The 14089-nt window shown below is 45.2% G+C and overlaps 2 protein-coding genes across 2 annotated transcripts; both read left to right on the plus strand.

Annotated features, from left to right (window-relative positions):
• The first annotated feature begins 1952 nt into the window (after positions 1–1952).
• On the plus strand, positions 1953–3928 carry LOC135941684 (procathepsin L-like). Its single transcript, XM_065487325.1, has 5 exons — positions 1953–2043; positions 2616–2768; positions 2879–3067; positions 3244–3601; positions 3717–3928. The coding sequence occupies exons 2-5, from the start codon at positions 2664–2666 to the stop codon at positions 3926–3928; spliced, it is 864 nt and encodes a 287-aa protein (XP_065343397.1). The 5' UTR covers positions 1953–2043; positions 2616–2663.
• A 5873-nt stretch (positions 3929–9801) lies between these two features.
• Positions 9802–11597, plus strand: LOC135934693 (procathepsin L-like). Its single transcript, XM_065476616.1, has 6 exons — positions 9802–9900; positions 10000–10163; positions 10222–10237; positions 10289–10474; positions 10869–11283; positions 11378–11597. The coding sequence occupies exons 1-6, from the start codon at positions 9802–9804 to the stop codon at positions 11587–11589; spliced, it is 1092 nt and encodes a 363-aa protein (XP_065332688.1). The 3' UTR covers positions 11590–11597.
• Positions 11598–14089: the final 2492 nt, after the last annotated feature.

The raw sequence follows: 14089 nt of genomic DNA on the forward strand, positions 1-14089 counted from the left end.
CACGTTCTGCAAAGCAAATAAGAGAGAGAGAGAGAGAGAGAGAGAGAGAGAGAGAGAGAGAGAGAGAGAGAGAGAGATGAACAGGACGAGTAGAGCTGAAGGCAAATTCATATTTCAACGTAAGCACAATCTCAAACGCGCTCCGATGAAACGATTTTTCAGAGAGAAAGAAAGAGAGTGGGGGTGGGGGGGAATATTATAAATTACATGAAAATTAAAAAGCTTTATTCACAACCCAGCCATTATGTGGCCCCTAATTTTTTATTTATTTTTCAGTGTCTGATTACACCCATGAGCTCAACGTAATGAGTCGCGGCGTTAAGCACCTCCTAAAACTAATTATCCTGTTTAGACGTCTAATAAAATCTAATTTATGATCCAGCAGGACAATTACCACAGAGCCATGCCACACCTAAAACGCACCAAACGAATTTGAAATAAATATTGGATTGGTAAAATATGATGCAATGAGGGTTATTATACGTTCTACTTTATTTAAAATGAGAGGCATATGCGTGTTTCAAATTACGGGTGCACTTGATGATTATTCCGGCTCACGCGGCGGCGGTGGCGACGGTGGGGCGGCGAGTGCATATTGTTACACGCACACACACACACACACCACGCTCTGATTATATCAGGGGGCAATTTGCGTTATTAAAGAGTCGGAACACATAACATACACACGGTCCGAGAGTGGCCTGCACTCGAACACAAAAAGCCTGGCGTATAGAGTAAATTATTATTCGCTGTGTGCATTGTTAACAGGCTCGACAGCGACTTGATGAAAAACAACAACGAACGACGTGAGCAGGCGGATGAGACAAAAGGCCCAATGTAAAAGCAAAGCTAGAGGCCAGTTTGTTTTCTGCATGAATAGAGCGGCGTGGCAGAACAAGAGGGCGCGTGCCACGCCCTTCCTTCCCGTTCTGCTCGCGGCGCAATTATTTTCCAATTTTTCGCCGTCAGAGTGGAAAATAATTAAGATTGATTTCGGCCGGTGCTCCTCGAGATGCTGACGTGCGATGTGAGCGAGCAGAGCGTACTGCTGACTCTGCTTTTATTTATTATTAAATACACAATATCGCCCAATCAATGTCTCCAGCAGTTTTGGTTCTCCATCATGAGATGAGTTTTTGCCTCACTCTTCATTGGTGCTAACTTGCTTTTCCACCAGACACTAACCAAAGGGTTCTTTGCTTCGAAAAATGTGAAAAAACTTGTTTATTCACGAAACCTGATATATTTTAGAATACAGAAATTTAGAAACGTTTATCATTGCGAAGGGAATTTTTGACACAGCTTCAAATGAAAAAAGGGATTCTATTTTACGAATTGTACAAAGGACTGATTGTATATCTGGGGATGTTTTTTCTGGTTCAACGAATATTTTGATTAGTAGATATTATAAAAAGTTGAATGGAACTATACAAAAACATTTTTAATGCTTAGAGTGTGTTCTACAAATCTTTATAAAGTGGTTATGTGAAAATAATTTTTTATATGTTTGTAATGACGTAAAACCAAAGGTTTGTAGCTAACTCAGATAGAAATCATTTTATGCAATTTCTTGCTGAAAATTTCAACTTTGAGCCCCTGTAGGAATTCAAAATAAGAAACAATGTATTTTCGAATTTCTACTTCGTTGTTCAAATGAGGATTAAGTCCGTTTCTCTAATAATGTAATGGAACTGTTTATTTTTTACTTTTATTATTAGAATTTGTGAAGTAGCAATTTTAAGCCCATTACAGTGTTATGAATGCATGCCATCGGGCCCTCTTATTACCCCACGTTAGGTATAAATAGTTCGAACATTTCTAGTTTTGTACAGTTTGTGTAACGAATCTTTCATAGATTTTAGATACACCTCCGCCGAAGCTTCTCTACTGTTTTATATTTTATACATTTCATTTGATAAAGTCTAATTACAGGAGATCAAAATGAAGATCCTTTTGATTCTCTCAGTGATATTTTTTGCTCTGTGCCATTGTGATGTTGAAGACGAACTTCTTGAGGACTTATTTCTGTGGGAAGAGTTCAAGGTAAGTAACATGATATAATTGATTAAATTACATATCTACGTAGATTTACACATATGCGTTATATATTACATTATTACATATGCGTAGATTGCACTAACAGGAACTGTGTTGTATGAACAGTGAAAATCTACATAAAATTAGCCAGCCCGTTGGCTCGCATTGTTAAGGCATTTCTCAGGAGTGTCAAAGCCATGGGAGGTATTTGAGTAGTTCGAAGATCTAATACTGGCTACCCAATGTCAGAGATGGCAAAAAGTGGTTAGTTTAGTGACTCGAATTGCTCAAATTGCTCAACGGGCTGGTTTGCACCTTTCCAGCATGCGTGATTTGGCTTCACGGGACGAATGTCTAGTGTTTCAAAAAGTCCTCGGTGCGGAGGCAAGTGGCCCTTGAGTGGGCTGGGTCCCTGAAATGTGCGGCCTGGTTCGTGGTGTTATTGGGACCCGGGTTTCAGCACAGTTCGCGCCCTTTCCGGTCCTCGGACAGGGATAAAAATATCAAAAAATATACCTTGCCGCAATATAAATTATGGTTTCGTTAAGAGAAAAATAAAAGTCTTATCAAAATTCCAGGTGAACTACTCTAGATCATTTTCGTCTGAACATGAAGAGAATTACCGAATGTACCATTTCCTTGGCACTTTGGCGCGTGTAAGAAAACAAAACGAACTCTACGAAAAGGGAGAATCAACTTGGAAGGCTGGAATCAATCAATTTGCCGACATGGTGAGATTTACGCTCGTTTAACTCGTTTTCTTTCTTCGTCATCTTAAGTGACTTAGGTTTATCGACTGATATTTATGTTTTTCTGTTATTTAATACTACGATGATTGCAGGATGATAATGAGTTTAAAACGACGTACCTTGGCTTCAAAACATGGTTCATTAAGGACAACGAGGTTGGCGCCACTTTCATTTCTCCTCATGGCGTGGAACTGCCGCCCTCAAAGGACTGGAGGGAACTGGGGGCTGTCACTCCAATCAAGGACCAGGGTCAATGCGGATCTTGCTGGGCTTTCAGTGCGGTTTGTAAATCTTATATTAAATACTCTTAGGAACGAAATTAGTATCTAGAGTAATTAACAAAATATATTTACTTGCTTGGCAATCATTAAACGTGTTTAATTAAAAAAAGAACTAGCAGAACGTCTTCATTGCCTTGTTTTTACTTTCTATTACGACTGTTTTCATTTTTTTACAGACTGGATCTTTGGAAGGGCAGCACTTCCGCAAAACCGGAGTGCTGGTTTCGCTGAGCGAGCAGGATCTGGTTGACTGTTCCCATAAATACGACAATCACGGTTGCGATGGTGGCTTGATGGATAATGCTTTCTTGTATGTCAAGAGGAACAAGGGCATCGACACCGAGGAGGCATACCCTTACGAAGGACAGGACGGCAAGTGCAGGTTCAATGCAAGCAATATCGGCGCCACCGACTCTGGCTTTGTGGACATTGAGGAAGGAAATGAGGACAAGTTGAAGGAGGCCGTCGCCACCATCGGACCTATCTCGGTTGCCATTGATGCTAGTTCGGATTCCTTCAGGATCTACTTAGAAGGTGTGTTTATTTTGTAATGCGTGGTCTATGTATTCCTTGTAATGTGAACCTTCGGAATGTTATTCAATACCCTTTAATTTGAACTTGTTTCTAATGATTTTATTTCTTTTGTCAGGTGTTTACTACGAACCTGATTGCAGTTCAGACTTTTTAGACCACGGCGTGTTGGCTGTTGGCTACGGAACAGATGAAAAGACGGGTATGGACTATTGGATCGTCAAGAACTCCTGGAGCACCACCTGGGGCGACAAAGGCTACATCAAAATGGCTCGCAACAAAGACAACAACTGCGGTATCGCCAGTGACGCTAGCTACCCTCTTGTTTAAAAATTATCCCTCGCTTCATTAATAACATGATAATCCTTTAAATTAATTAAAACCGAATGTTAGTGTATTTTTTAACTCATTGACAAAATAAAGATGCGTGATAGACAAAATGTGAATGGCAAAGGAGGACTTTCTTCTATTTTCCTCTTTATTTTTAGCAAAACACAGTTTGGCTTGACAAAGTACTACTTCTTTGTACGCCTTGAACCTAAAATCAATTAGTAAAATCGCAATTTCTCGTGCTCAACGGCAGCAATACACAATTAATAGCGTTCCTCGGAGGCTCGAGCAGTTGCGTGTGTGACTCTGGAGGAAAGCGCGCGATAAGAAGAGGAGCCAGTGGTGCAGTGCCCGAGCGATCCATTAAAAATTTATCGTGAGGCAGTACATATAGAGACCATATATATAGAGTTCCACCGCCGCGCGCGCTCCGTGTGTGTATTTCAGACGGAGCAACCGACTTTCTTCCCTCTTGTTTCGCTGCTTGTGTTTCTTGCGAACCACCGCCGGAATGTTTACTTATCCACAAGAAGACGAATGACAGACAAATCCTACTCTTGAAATCAGAGATAAACGTCTCTCGCGTTGGAAACTTTTACCGTCTTGCCCTTTCTTGTGCGGCTCCGACACGACTTTAAGAAAGATAGTACTTTTCAATTTGCTGCCGCCAAAGTTTAGAGTGTCGAGAGACATTTTCTGTTTAAGATCGTATGGATGGGAGAAATAACGAAGTTTCGACTTAATAAAAGCCTAGCCATATTATTTACTAGAAGAAATACTGAGGAATAGACTGTAGAAAATGTTTAGTTTCATTTTTAAAATAGAGAAAAAATACGAGATCCTATTTACGTCGATTAAAAAAATGCAGGAATTGAAAATTCCAAATGCTTTCTTTTATAATTATTATTTTAAAAATTTCTTGACATTATTAACCTCTAAATCTTCTATAAATTTATTTCCTGTAATCAAGTTTTAGATTTCTTGCATGATTAATCGCAAAGTAGCACACCTATCATCTATTCAAACATCTGTAACGCTGTGTAGAAGCCTCAGCGGTGGCATCCATGTCGTATAATTTGCTCTCTTGTACTGTGAAATCACACTCACACGCAATGCACATATGCTATTCCTTCTCATGAAAAGCATGTTTGAGAGCGAGCACAAACTACCGAGGGAGAGACGGAGATTGCACTTCTCTAATTTGCATACTCGCAAGGCTGCCGTGCGCTAATTCTATTTCCAGGCATTTTACCCCGGCGAGTGCACTCACTCAGTGATCGACTGGTTGGCATCTCCCTCGAGATTTATCTCTTCGTCGCTATCGCAGCAGCCTAATCCCGAAATGCGCAGGAGATCAAGAGTGCCTCCGTTTTCTCTCATCTTCCAACCAACCTCCGGAATTTAATTTTCCTTGCGGGTGCGGATGAGATTAAATTTGCGGCTGAATCTTCTATGTACAATGGCTTTCATTGTAAAATAATTAATCAGATTAGCAGTGGTGCCTGCGCAAAAGTTTCACTCGCATAATTACTCACGATACGTCATCATCAGAAACGACGGCTTAATAGCCATTTATTTGAAATGAAAATCGTTAACTTCGTAATACCATTCAAGAAAACGTTTTTTTTTCGGAATCCGTGCAAAGAAGATCTGACAGTTTTTCCTGACTCTTGGTGTTCGCTAATTTATAAATCTATCCAGGTTTTAATTCGGGATCAAATGTAAATTTATAAGAACTAAAGGAAAATATTTGCTATCGATGATTACATAAAATAATATTCGATACTTAGTCTAATATTTATTTAGTTTCAAACTGACTTTTTGATGAAATTGTTTAAAGAAGTATAACAAACTAATAATTATTACTGATATACTGTATATGAATCATGATGCCACTTATTTTCCCCTTGTTGATTTTCAATGTGATTGAAAATGTTTTATTTTTTGTCAATCATCGTTTTTCAGGAACAAGCTTTCATCATTGTTGATGCCCGCAAACAAAAAACAGTGGTTGCCTGAGTGTTATTCCAGCTTTACGCGTGTTTTTTTTTATTAAAAATCTAACGAATGACTGGCAAACAATATGCTCGAGGGGAAAAGTTGTCCATACCTTTCAAAACTTTGCGAAAATATGAAAAAAAAAAATGAACAATGGGCCAGCATTAAATATTTGAGTCGTCCAGTCGGACGCCCACTCGTCGGCGAGATCGATAAATCGAGAGCGGCTCCTACCTTTTATATACATACACAGAAGCAGCTTTGCCCATTTCTTTGCCGCTATCTCTCGCTCGACTCTCGACGGCAGTTTTGTTGACCTTGTATCGCACGGGAGGTCTGGCAATAAGCAACAAAAGGGTCGCGGCGTGTTTGCGTTGCCGGCCGCATTAGGAGCTTTGACGGCTGCACCGAAGTTTGCTAAGTGGTCACTTAGTTTCAGCCCCGACAGCCCCTTTGTCTCCCCAGCCTCATCGCCGAGCGAGCGGCCGGCCGGCAGGCCGGCAGGCGGACGAGGCGCGTTTCGTTTGCGGTCGCCGCGCCGCATTTCATTACACCAGCGCCAAAAACTTGCTGACCCTGCGGCCGATCAAACGCTAATGAAGCCGGCGCTTTTTCCCTCTTCCCGGCAGATTTCGTGCTCCCGGAAACTTGCTTTTGAACGCTTTGTAATGAACACGCGCGCCGCTGCAGGGAATTCCTAAATTGGAAACAACCTTTGATGCACCACCAAAATAATTCAGTTGGATAAATACCAAAAGAGCTGATTGTATATGGGGATGTTTTTTTCTGGTTCAACAAATATTTCCTACTATATATTAAAAAAACAATAAAAATCGAAAAATTCGAAATTTAGCTAGCGACGTAGGATTGCCGGGGAGGTCCCCGCGAGCGTTTTCGCGAATGGGGGCGCGGTCGTAACGCGCCCCGAAGGGGGTGAAAACCGCCCCCGAACGAACTTTCGTCTAACGATCCGGACGAAATTCGGCACGCGGGTCCGGGGCACGCCCCGGAGGCCGCCGCGCTGGCGCGTTCGCCCCGCAAAAGTCCACGGGGCGCCCGGGAGCCCCGCGAAGGAGGCGGACGCGCGGGGCGGGTCGGCGGATCGGCGCGAGATTCGCGGGGGCGGGAGAGGCGGCCGACGCGAGCCGGACGAGCATAGGGACCCGGGGTCGCCGGGCGCGGGATGGGGGCGCGGCGGGGCCCCGAAGTCGCCGCACCTGGGGGTGGCCGCGGAACGGCCGCGCCGATCGGGCCGAAATTCGGTGGGTACGTTCGGCGGCCGCCCCGGAGGCCGCCGCGCGGGCGCGTTCGCCCCGCAACAGTCCGCGGGGCGCCCGGGAGCCCCGCGAACGAGGGGCGCCCGCGGGGAGGGTCGTCGGATCGGCGCGAAATTCGCGGTGGTGGAAGAGGCGGCCGAGGCGAGCAAGACGAGCACGGGGAACTAGGGTCAGTAATCGCGTGAAGGGGGCACGGCGGGGCCCCGAATTCGCCGCTCCCGGGGGTGGCCGCGGAACGGCCGCGCCGATCGGGCCGAATTTCGCGCGGGTCGTGGAGTCGGGCGCCGTCGTCGCGGGAGCCCGGTTTCGTCCGAGGGGCGCTCGGGAGCCCCGCGAACGAGGGGCACCCGCGGGGTTGGTCGTCGGATCGAAGTGAGATTCGCGAAGGTGGTGGAGGCAGCCGAGGCGAACCGGACGAGCACGGGGACCCGGGGTCGCCGAGCGCGGGAAGGGGGCGCGGCGGGGCCCCGAAGTTCGCACCCCCGGTGTCGGCTCGGGAACAGCGGCGCCGATCGGGCCGAAATCCGCGTGGGCATTAGCGCGGGGTCGTAGAAAATGACGCCGCAGGACGGCCGCATCCTTGTAGCTACCCCCAACTGGAGTCAGCTGCCCCCCTAGGGTTGCCATATCCCCAGAGTTCGCCAATAAGTTTTGTCAGGCGCCCGAGTAGGGCGGCCGATACTCGTAGCTACCCCCTACTGGAGTCAGCTGCCCCCCTAGGGTTGCCATATCCCCAGAGTTCGCCAATAAGTTTTGTCAGGCGCCCGAGTAGGGTGGCCGATACTCGTAGCTACCCCCTACTGGAGTCAGCTGCCCCCCTAGGGTTGCCATATCCCCAGAGTTCGCCAATAAGTTTTGTCAGGCGCCCGAGTAGGGCGGCCGATACTCGTAGCTACCCCCAACTGGAGTCAGCTGCCCCCCTAGGGTTGCCACTCTCCCATCAGACGCCTAACACTTAAGTCTGCCACGCCTCCTAGGGTTGCCACATGTCATAGAGATTGCCAAAACTCAATGTGGCCTCCGACCCTAGGGTTGCCACACGCCGTAGAGACTGCCCGAACTCAAGGCGGCCGCGCACTCAAGGGTTGCCAGACACCACACGACCGGACCCAACTTAAGTCGGCCGCGCTCCCAAAGGTTGCCGCACGCCACGGGGACGGCCCGAACTTGAGGCGCTCTCGCTCTCTAGGGTTGCCACACGCCGTAGAGACTGCCCGAACTCAAGGCGGCCGACCACTATAGGGTTGCCACACGCTGTAGGGACTCCCAAAAATCAAGGTGGCCGCCCACACTAGGGTTGCCACTTTCCCATCAGACGCCTAACACTTAAGTCTTCCACGCCTCTAAGGGTTGCCAGACACCATCGGGACGGCCAAAACTAAAGGCGGTCGCGCACTCTAGCGTTGCCAGACACCACAGGACCGGCCACAACTTAAGTCGGCCGCGCTTCATAGGGTTGCCACACGCTATAGTGACGGCCAAACTCAATGCGGCAACGACTCCTAGGGTTGCCACACGCCATAGGGACGGCCCAAACTCCAAGAAGCCGTGAACCCTAGGGTTGCCACACGCCGTAGAGACTGCCTTAACTAAAAGCGGCCGCGCACTCTAGGGTTGCCAGACACCACACGACCGGCCCCAACTTTAGTCAGCCGCGCTTCCTAGGGATGCCGCACGCCGTAGTGACGGCAAAAACTCAAGGCGGCCGCGCACTCTGGGGTTGCCAGACACCACACGGCCGGACCCAACTTAAGTCGGCCGCGCCCCCAAAGGTTGCCGCACGCCACGGGGACGGCCCGAACTTATGGCGGTCTCGCTCCCTAGGGTTGCCACACGCAGTGGGGACCACTCGAAGTCGAGGCGGCCGCGCACCCTAGGGTTGTCACCTGTCACGGGGACGCCCCGAACTCGAGGTGGCCTCGCTCCCTAGGGTTGCCGCACGTCACGGGGACGCCCGCAACTCGAGGCGGCCATGCACCCTGGTGTTGCCGGGGGGCGAATCCTCGGTCACGCGGAAAAAGTCGAGACGTATAGGGGGGGGGTGAAATTACCATATTCTAGTTGATTAAATATTGTAATAAGATGAATGGAGTTAGACAAACACATTTTTAATGCCAAGAGCGGCTAAAAGTGTGTTATACAAATCTTAATAAAAATAATTTGTTTGTTTGTAATGACGCAACCAAAGGTTTGTAGCTAACTCAGATAGCAATCATTTGATGCTATTTCTTGCTGAAATTTTTGACTTTGAGGCCCTGCAGGAATTCAAAAATCGACTATAGCAATTAGAAAAAAAATAAACAGCTTTCTACTTCGTTGTTCAAACAAGGATAAGTCCGTTTTTCTAATAATGGAACTGTTTTTAACTTTAATAGGATTTGTGAAATAGCAATTTTAAGCCCATTACAGTGTTATGAATGCATGCCATCGGGCCCTCCTATTACCCCACGTTAGGTATAAATAGTTCGAACATTTCTAGTTTTGTACAGTTTGTGTAACGAATCTTTCCTAGATTTTAGATACACCTCCGCCAAAGCTTCTCTACTGTCTTATATTTTATACATATGATTTGATAAAATTTAATTACAGGAGATCAAAATGAAGATCCTTTTGATTCTCTCCGTATTGTTCGCTCTGTGCCATTGTAATGTTTTTGAACAAGTTTTGGAGGACTTTGAGCTGTGGGAAGAGTTCAAGGTAAGTAATCTGGTATAATTTATTAAATTACATATACAACTTGCCGCAACATATTATGGTTTCGTTAAGAGAAAAATTAAAGTCTTATCAAAATTCCAGGCGAACTACTCTAGATCATTTTCGTCTGATCATGAAGAGAATTACCGAATGTACCATTTCCTTGGCACTTTGGCGCGTGTAAGAAAACAAAACGAACTCTACGAAAAAGGAGAATCAACTTGGAAGGCTGGAATCAATCAATTTGCCGACATGGTGAGATTTACGCTTGATTAACTCGTTTTCTTTCTTCGTCATCTTAAAGTGACTTAGGTTTATCGACAGAAATTTATGTTTTTCTGTTATTTAATACTACTTATAAAATTCTGAATCAAATTTACAATGGTTGCAGGATGATCATGAATATAAAACGATGTACCTTGGCTTCAAAACTTCAAATAAGAGCAACGTGGTTGGCGCCACTTTCATTTCCCCTCATGGCGTCGAACTGCCACCCTCAAAGGACTGGAGGGAACTGGGAGCTGTCACCCCCATCAAGGACCAGGGTCAATGTGGATCTTGCTGGGCTTTCAGTGCGGTTAGTAAATCTTTTATTATTGTTGTTTATTCTCACAAATTGTCATATACATTCATGTTAAAGCACGTCATTAAAAATATAATAAGCATGTGAGAAAAGGCAGCACTCCTGGCAAACAACTTACGAAAGCCCTGTCCAGGGGGACAGAGCCGGAGTGGGCCCAGACTAGTATCGAAGACACATCACTAACACTTTAAAAACTTGAAATCACGTATTTCTTGCAGAGAGGAATAAACTGCGTCACACTGCATGTCTTCATCACAGGTGGAAGATCGTTCCAAAATTTTACCACCCGATAGTCTTACATTAAATACTCTTAGGAATGAATATTTAACAAAATATTTTTTCTTGCTTGGTCATCATTAAACGTGTTTAATTAAAAAAGAACTAGCAGAACGTCTTCATTGCCTTGTTTTTACTTTCCATTACGACTGTTTTCATTTCTTTACAGACTGGATCTTTGGAAGGGCAGCACTTCCGCAAAACCGGAGTGCTGGTTCCGCTGAGCGAGCAGGATCTGGTTGACTGTTCCCAAAAATACGACAATGACGGTTGCGATGGTGGATTTGTGGATAATGCTTTCTTGTATGTCAAGGAGAACAAGGGCATCGACACCGAGGAGGCATATCCTTACGAAGGACAGGACGGCAAGTGCAGGTTCAATGCAAGCAATATCGGCGCCACCGACACTGGCTTTGTGGACATCGAGGAAGGAAATGAGGACAAGTTGAAGGAGGCCGTCGCCACCATCGGACCCGTCTCGGTTGGCATTGATGCCTTTACACATTCCTTCTTGGACTACTCAGAAGGTATGTTTATTTTCTAATGCCTTATAATGCGAATCTTGGGATTCGATATCCTTCAATTTGAACTTGTTTCAAATAATTGTATTCCTTTTGGCAGGTGTTTACTACGAACCTCTTTGTATTAAATTCTTATTAAACCACGCCGTGTTAGCTGTTGGCTATGGAACAGATGAAAAGACGGGTATGGACTATTGGATCGTCAAGAACTCCTGGGGCACCACCTGGGGCGAAAAAGGCTACATCAGAATGGCTCGCAACAAAGACAACAACTGCGGTATCGCTTCTCAGGCTAGCTACCCTCTTGTTTAAAAATTATCCCTTGCTTCATTAATAATCCATTAAATTAATTGAAACCGAATTTTAGTGTATTTTTTAGTCATTTTGACAAAATAAAGGTGCAGGCCACATACTTGTTGTGTACATATTGATGATTTGTGATATTCAGGTCAATTAAAAGTAATGCTCAAAGCAGTTTCCCAGCAAGCACTGTTCGTGTCTCAACGCGTTGGGCTCTTCAATTAATTCTTGGACCCTTTGCGGCACGTGCCGCGGAAAAGAGCGTTTCAATTATATCAAGTGTTTGAATCAGTTGCTGATCTTATGAATAAACATCCTCATTCGCCGCTCGCTCTTCAAGCAGCTTTTTCACTCCTTTTTTTATACATTCAAGGCTCGCCTTTGCGCGCTGCTGGGCGCCCTCGTTAATTCTTCCCTGCTAAAGAGTAATTGGCGCAAATAAATTAAAAAAGAAAAATGCCGTGTGCACGGAGAAGAGCGCGGGATTAAACCGTGTACAGAGAGTTATTATTAGTGCGCTCAGCTTGGCTGGAATAATAGGGTGCACAAGGCGAGGCAAAGCGCCGAGAACACATATATTTCGCGACCTGCGCTCATCCGCCGGCAGCGAAACTTTTGATCGCGTTTCATGTGAAACACATCGCCAGCTGAAAACGAACAGACAAGAAAATGTGGCAAAAGTTGAAAGAGCCTAGCTCGCCGCTTATCCTATTATATCTTTGAGCTTGCCCTCGTGCAGAAGTTGTTAGTTTGCCTGAGATGGCTTTATAAGTAGTATATAGCAGCCAGTTGCAGCGGAGGAAGGCACTGCGCATGAGGCAAAAGCAGCACAAACTATGTTATTTGTGTTTTGCAAACAGAGAAGCATGCTTCCTTACTCATGCGTGTATGGGCGTGTCTTTATCTAATCTCCAAAATGTACACTAATTAATTTCAAATGGGAATGTCTAATGCGGTTTATGACGATTGTCAAGGAAACCCTGCGATCTGACAGCCCCAAACATGTATTTTTTACATAAATTGTTTACACTTTTGTGATGTAAAACTTATACCACCATATCGATTAAAAAATTCAATTTTTTGTTAAATCAGCGGGGGCCAGATGTGCGATAAAATTGGTTCGCACTGCGCAGATCCAAGATGGCGTCTGAATGTGGGAAACAAAAAGCTCTCTTTGGATTACAGTATGAGTGTCAAGAGTTTGTTTTTACGATCCAAAAGACTCAATTAGTAACAAGTAATGCAGATATATGTCACAATATTGACCAAAACTTGGCTCTTTTCACGGACCGTTTTTTCGCGCCATAACCCACTGGACGCCATATCTGCGTGTTGCACGAATCTGGACCCCGCTGGATAATATCTGGTTCTTGACGAAAAAATTGATTGGTGGGTCAAAAAATTGATATACAAGTAATTTTTTTCACTAGAAACAATAACATAATCTGAAAGATGATAAATTTTATACAATTGAAAAGTTTACGAAATGACTCAGCTCTGAGGTCTGCGGGGCTGAAAAAGCCGCTAAACTGTACGAGAACGTGGTATTTAATTTTCCTCTCATTTTCTCTAAAAGCTATTCGCCCTGAGTAAATCCACGCATACTTTTTAATTATATATTAAATCGCTTAAATTACTAGTTTTGAAAATTAATCGCATTTTGCCTCACTGCGTTGCTTTTATCATTCTCCATATATTAATTTGCAGGCTGTCATGTACCGAGAGTTTTTTTTACCGACAATCGACTAATTAAACTTGAGGAGAGACGGTGTTAAGTGCAAATTTAGGAGTGCATCAAAATGCGCATAAATTTGCAACTGAAAACGGAGCGCAATAAGAAAGTTATTTGTTGCGCAAGAAGACATAAATTCGCAACTTTCCCGTGGCATGCCATCCGGGTATTAAAAATATGCAAAACGGTGGAAAATGCAGCGCGCGGATCTTTCCTGCACCGCGCTGCAGTGCGTATACGGCGGCAATTTGCAAGGCAAAATGCGCACGTAATCCGCCGCAAGCAAGAGTGAGTCGTCGGCCGGCTGAGTAATTGCAGCAATAAACCGCACAAACGCTGAAGACTTTTAGTGCCGTAAAAGAGAGGAGTGCCGATTCCGAAATACGCTCACTGCGGTCCCCGAAGCAGCAGTAAAAACGATTGCACACGCTCGCTAATTTGAATTAGGACGCGCGAAGCGTAATGTTCGCGTGGCACGAGGCTCGCGGCCACACACACGCTCGCTCGCTGCCGTAATTCATTGTGGCGCGCGCTGTCTGAGAGAGAGAGAGAGAGAGAGAGACACGGCTCTATTAAGCTATTTTTCAGCTCTCTTTGTCAGCAGTCACGTGTCAGATGCATTTTTCATGTAACACATCCAAGCAAACGTGCAGCTGCACGATGGAATTGCACCCAGCTGCTGCGAAATTATGAGGAAACGCCTCTGCGGAACGTGCATTCAGCCGTCTACTTGGATTATAAATAAACAGAGCACAAGGTAAATTGAAATAGACACAACAC

This window comes from Cloeon dipterum, chromosome 1 (genome assembly GCF_949628265.1).
Source record: "Cloeon dipterum chromosome 1, ieCloDipt1.1, whole genome shotgun sequence".
NCBI classification, from domain to species: domain Eukaryota; kingdom Metazoa; phylum Arthropoda; class Insecta; order Ephemeroptera; family Baetidae; genus Cloeon; species Cloeon dipterum.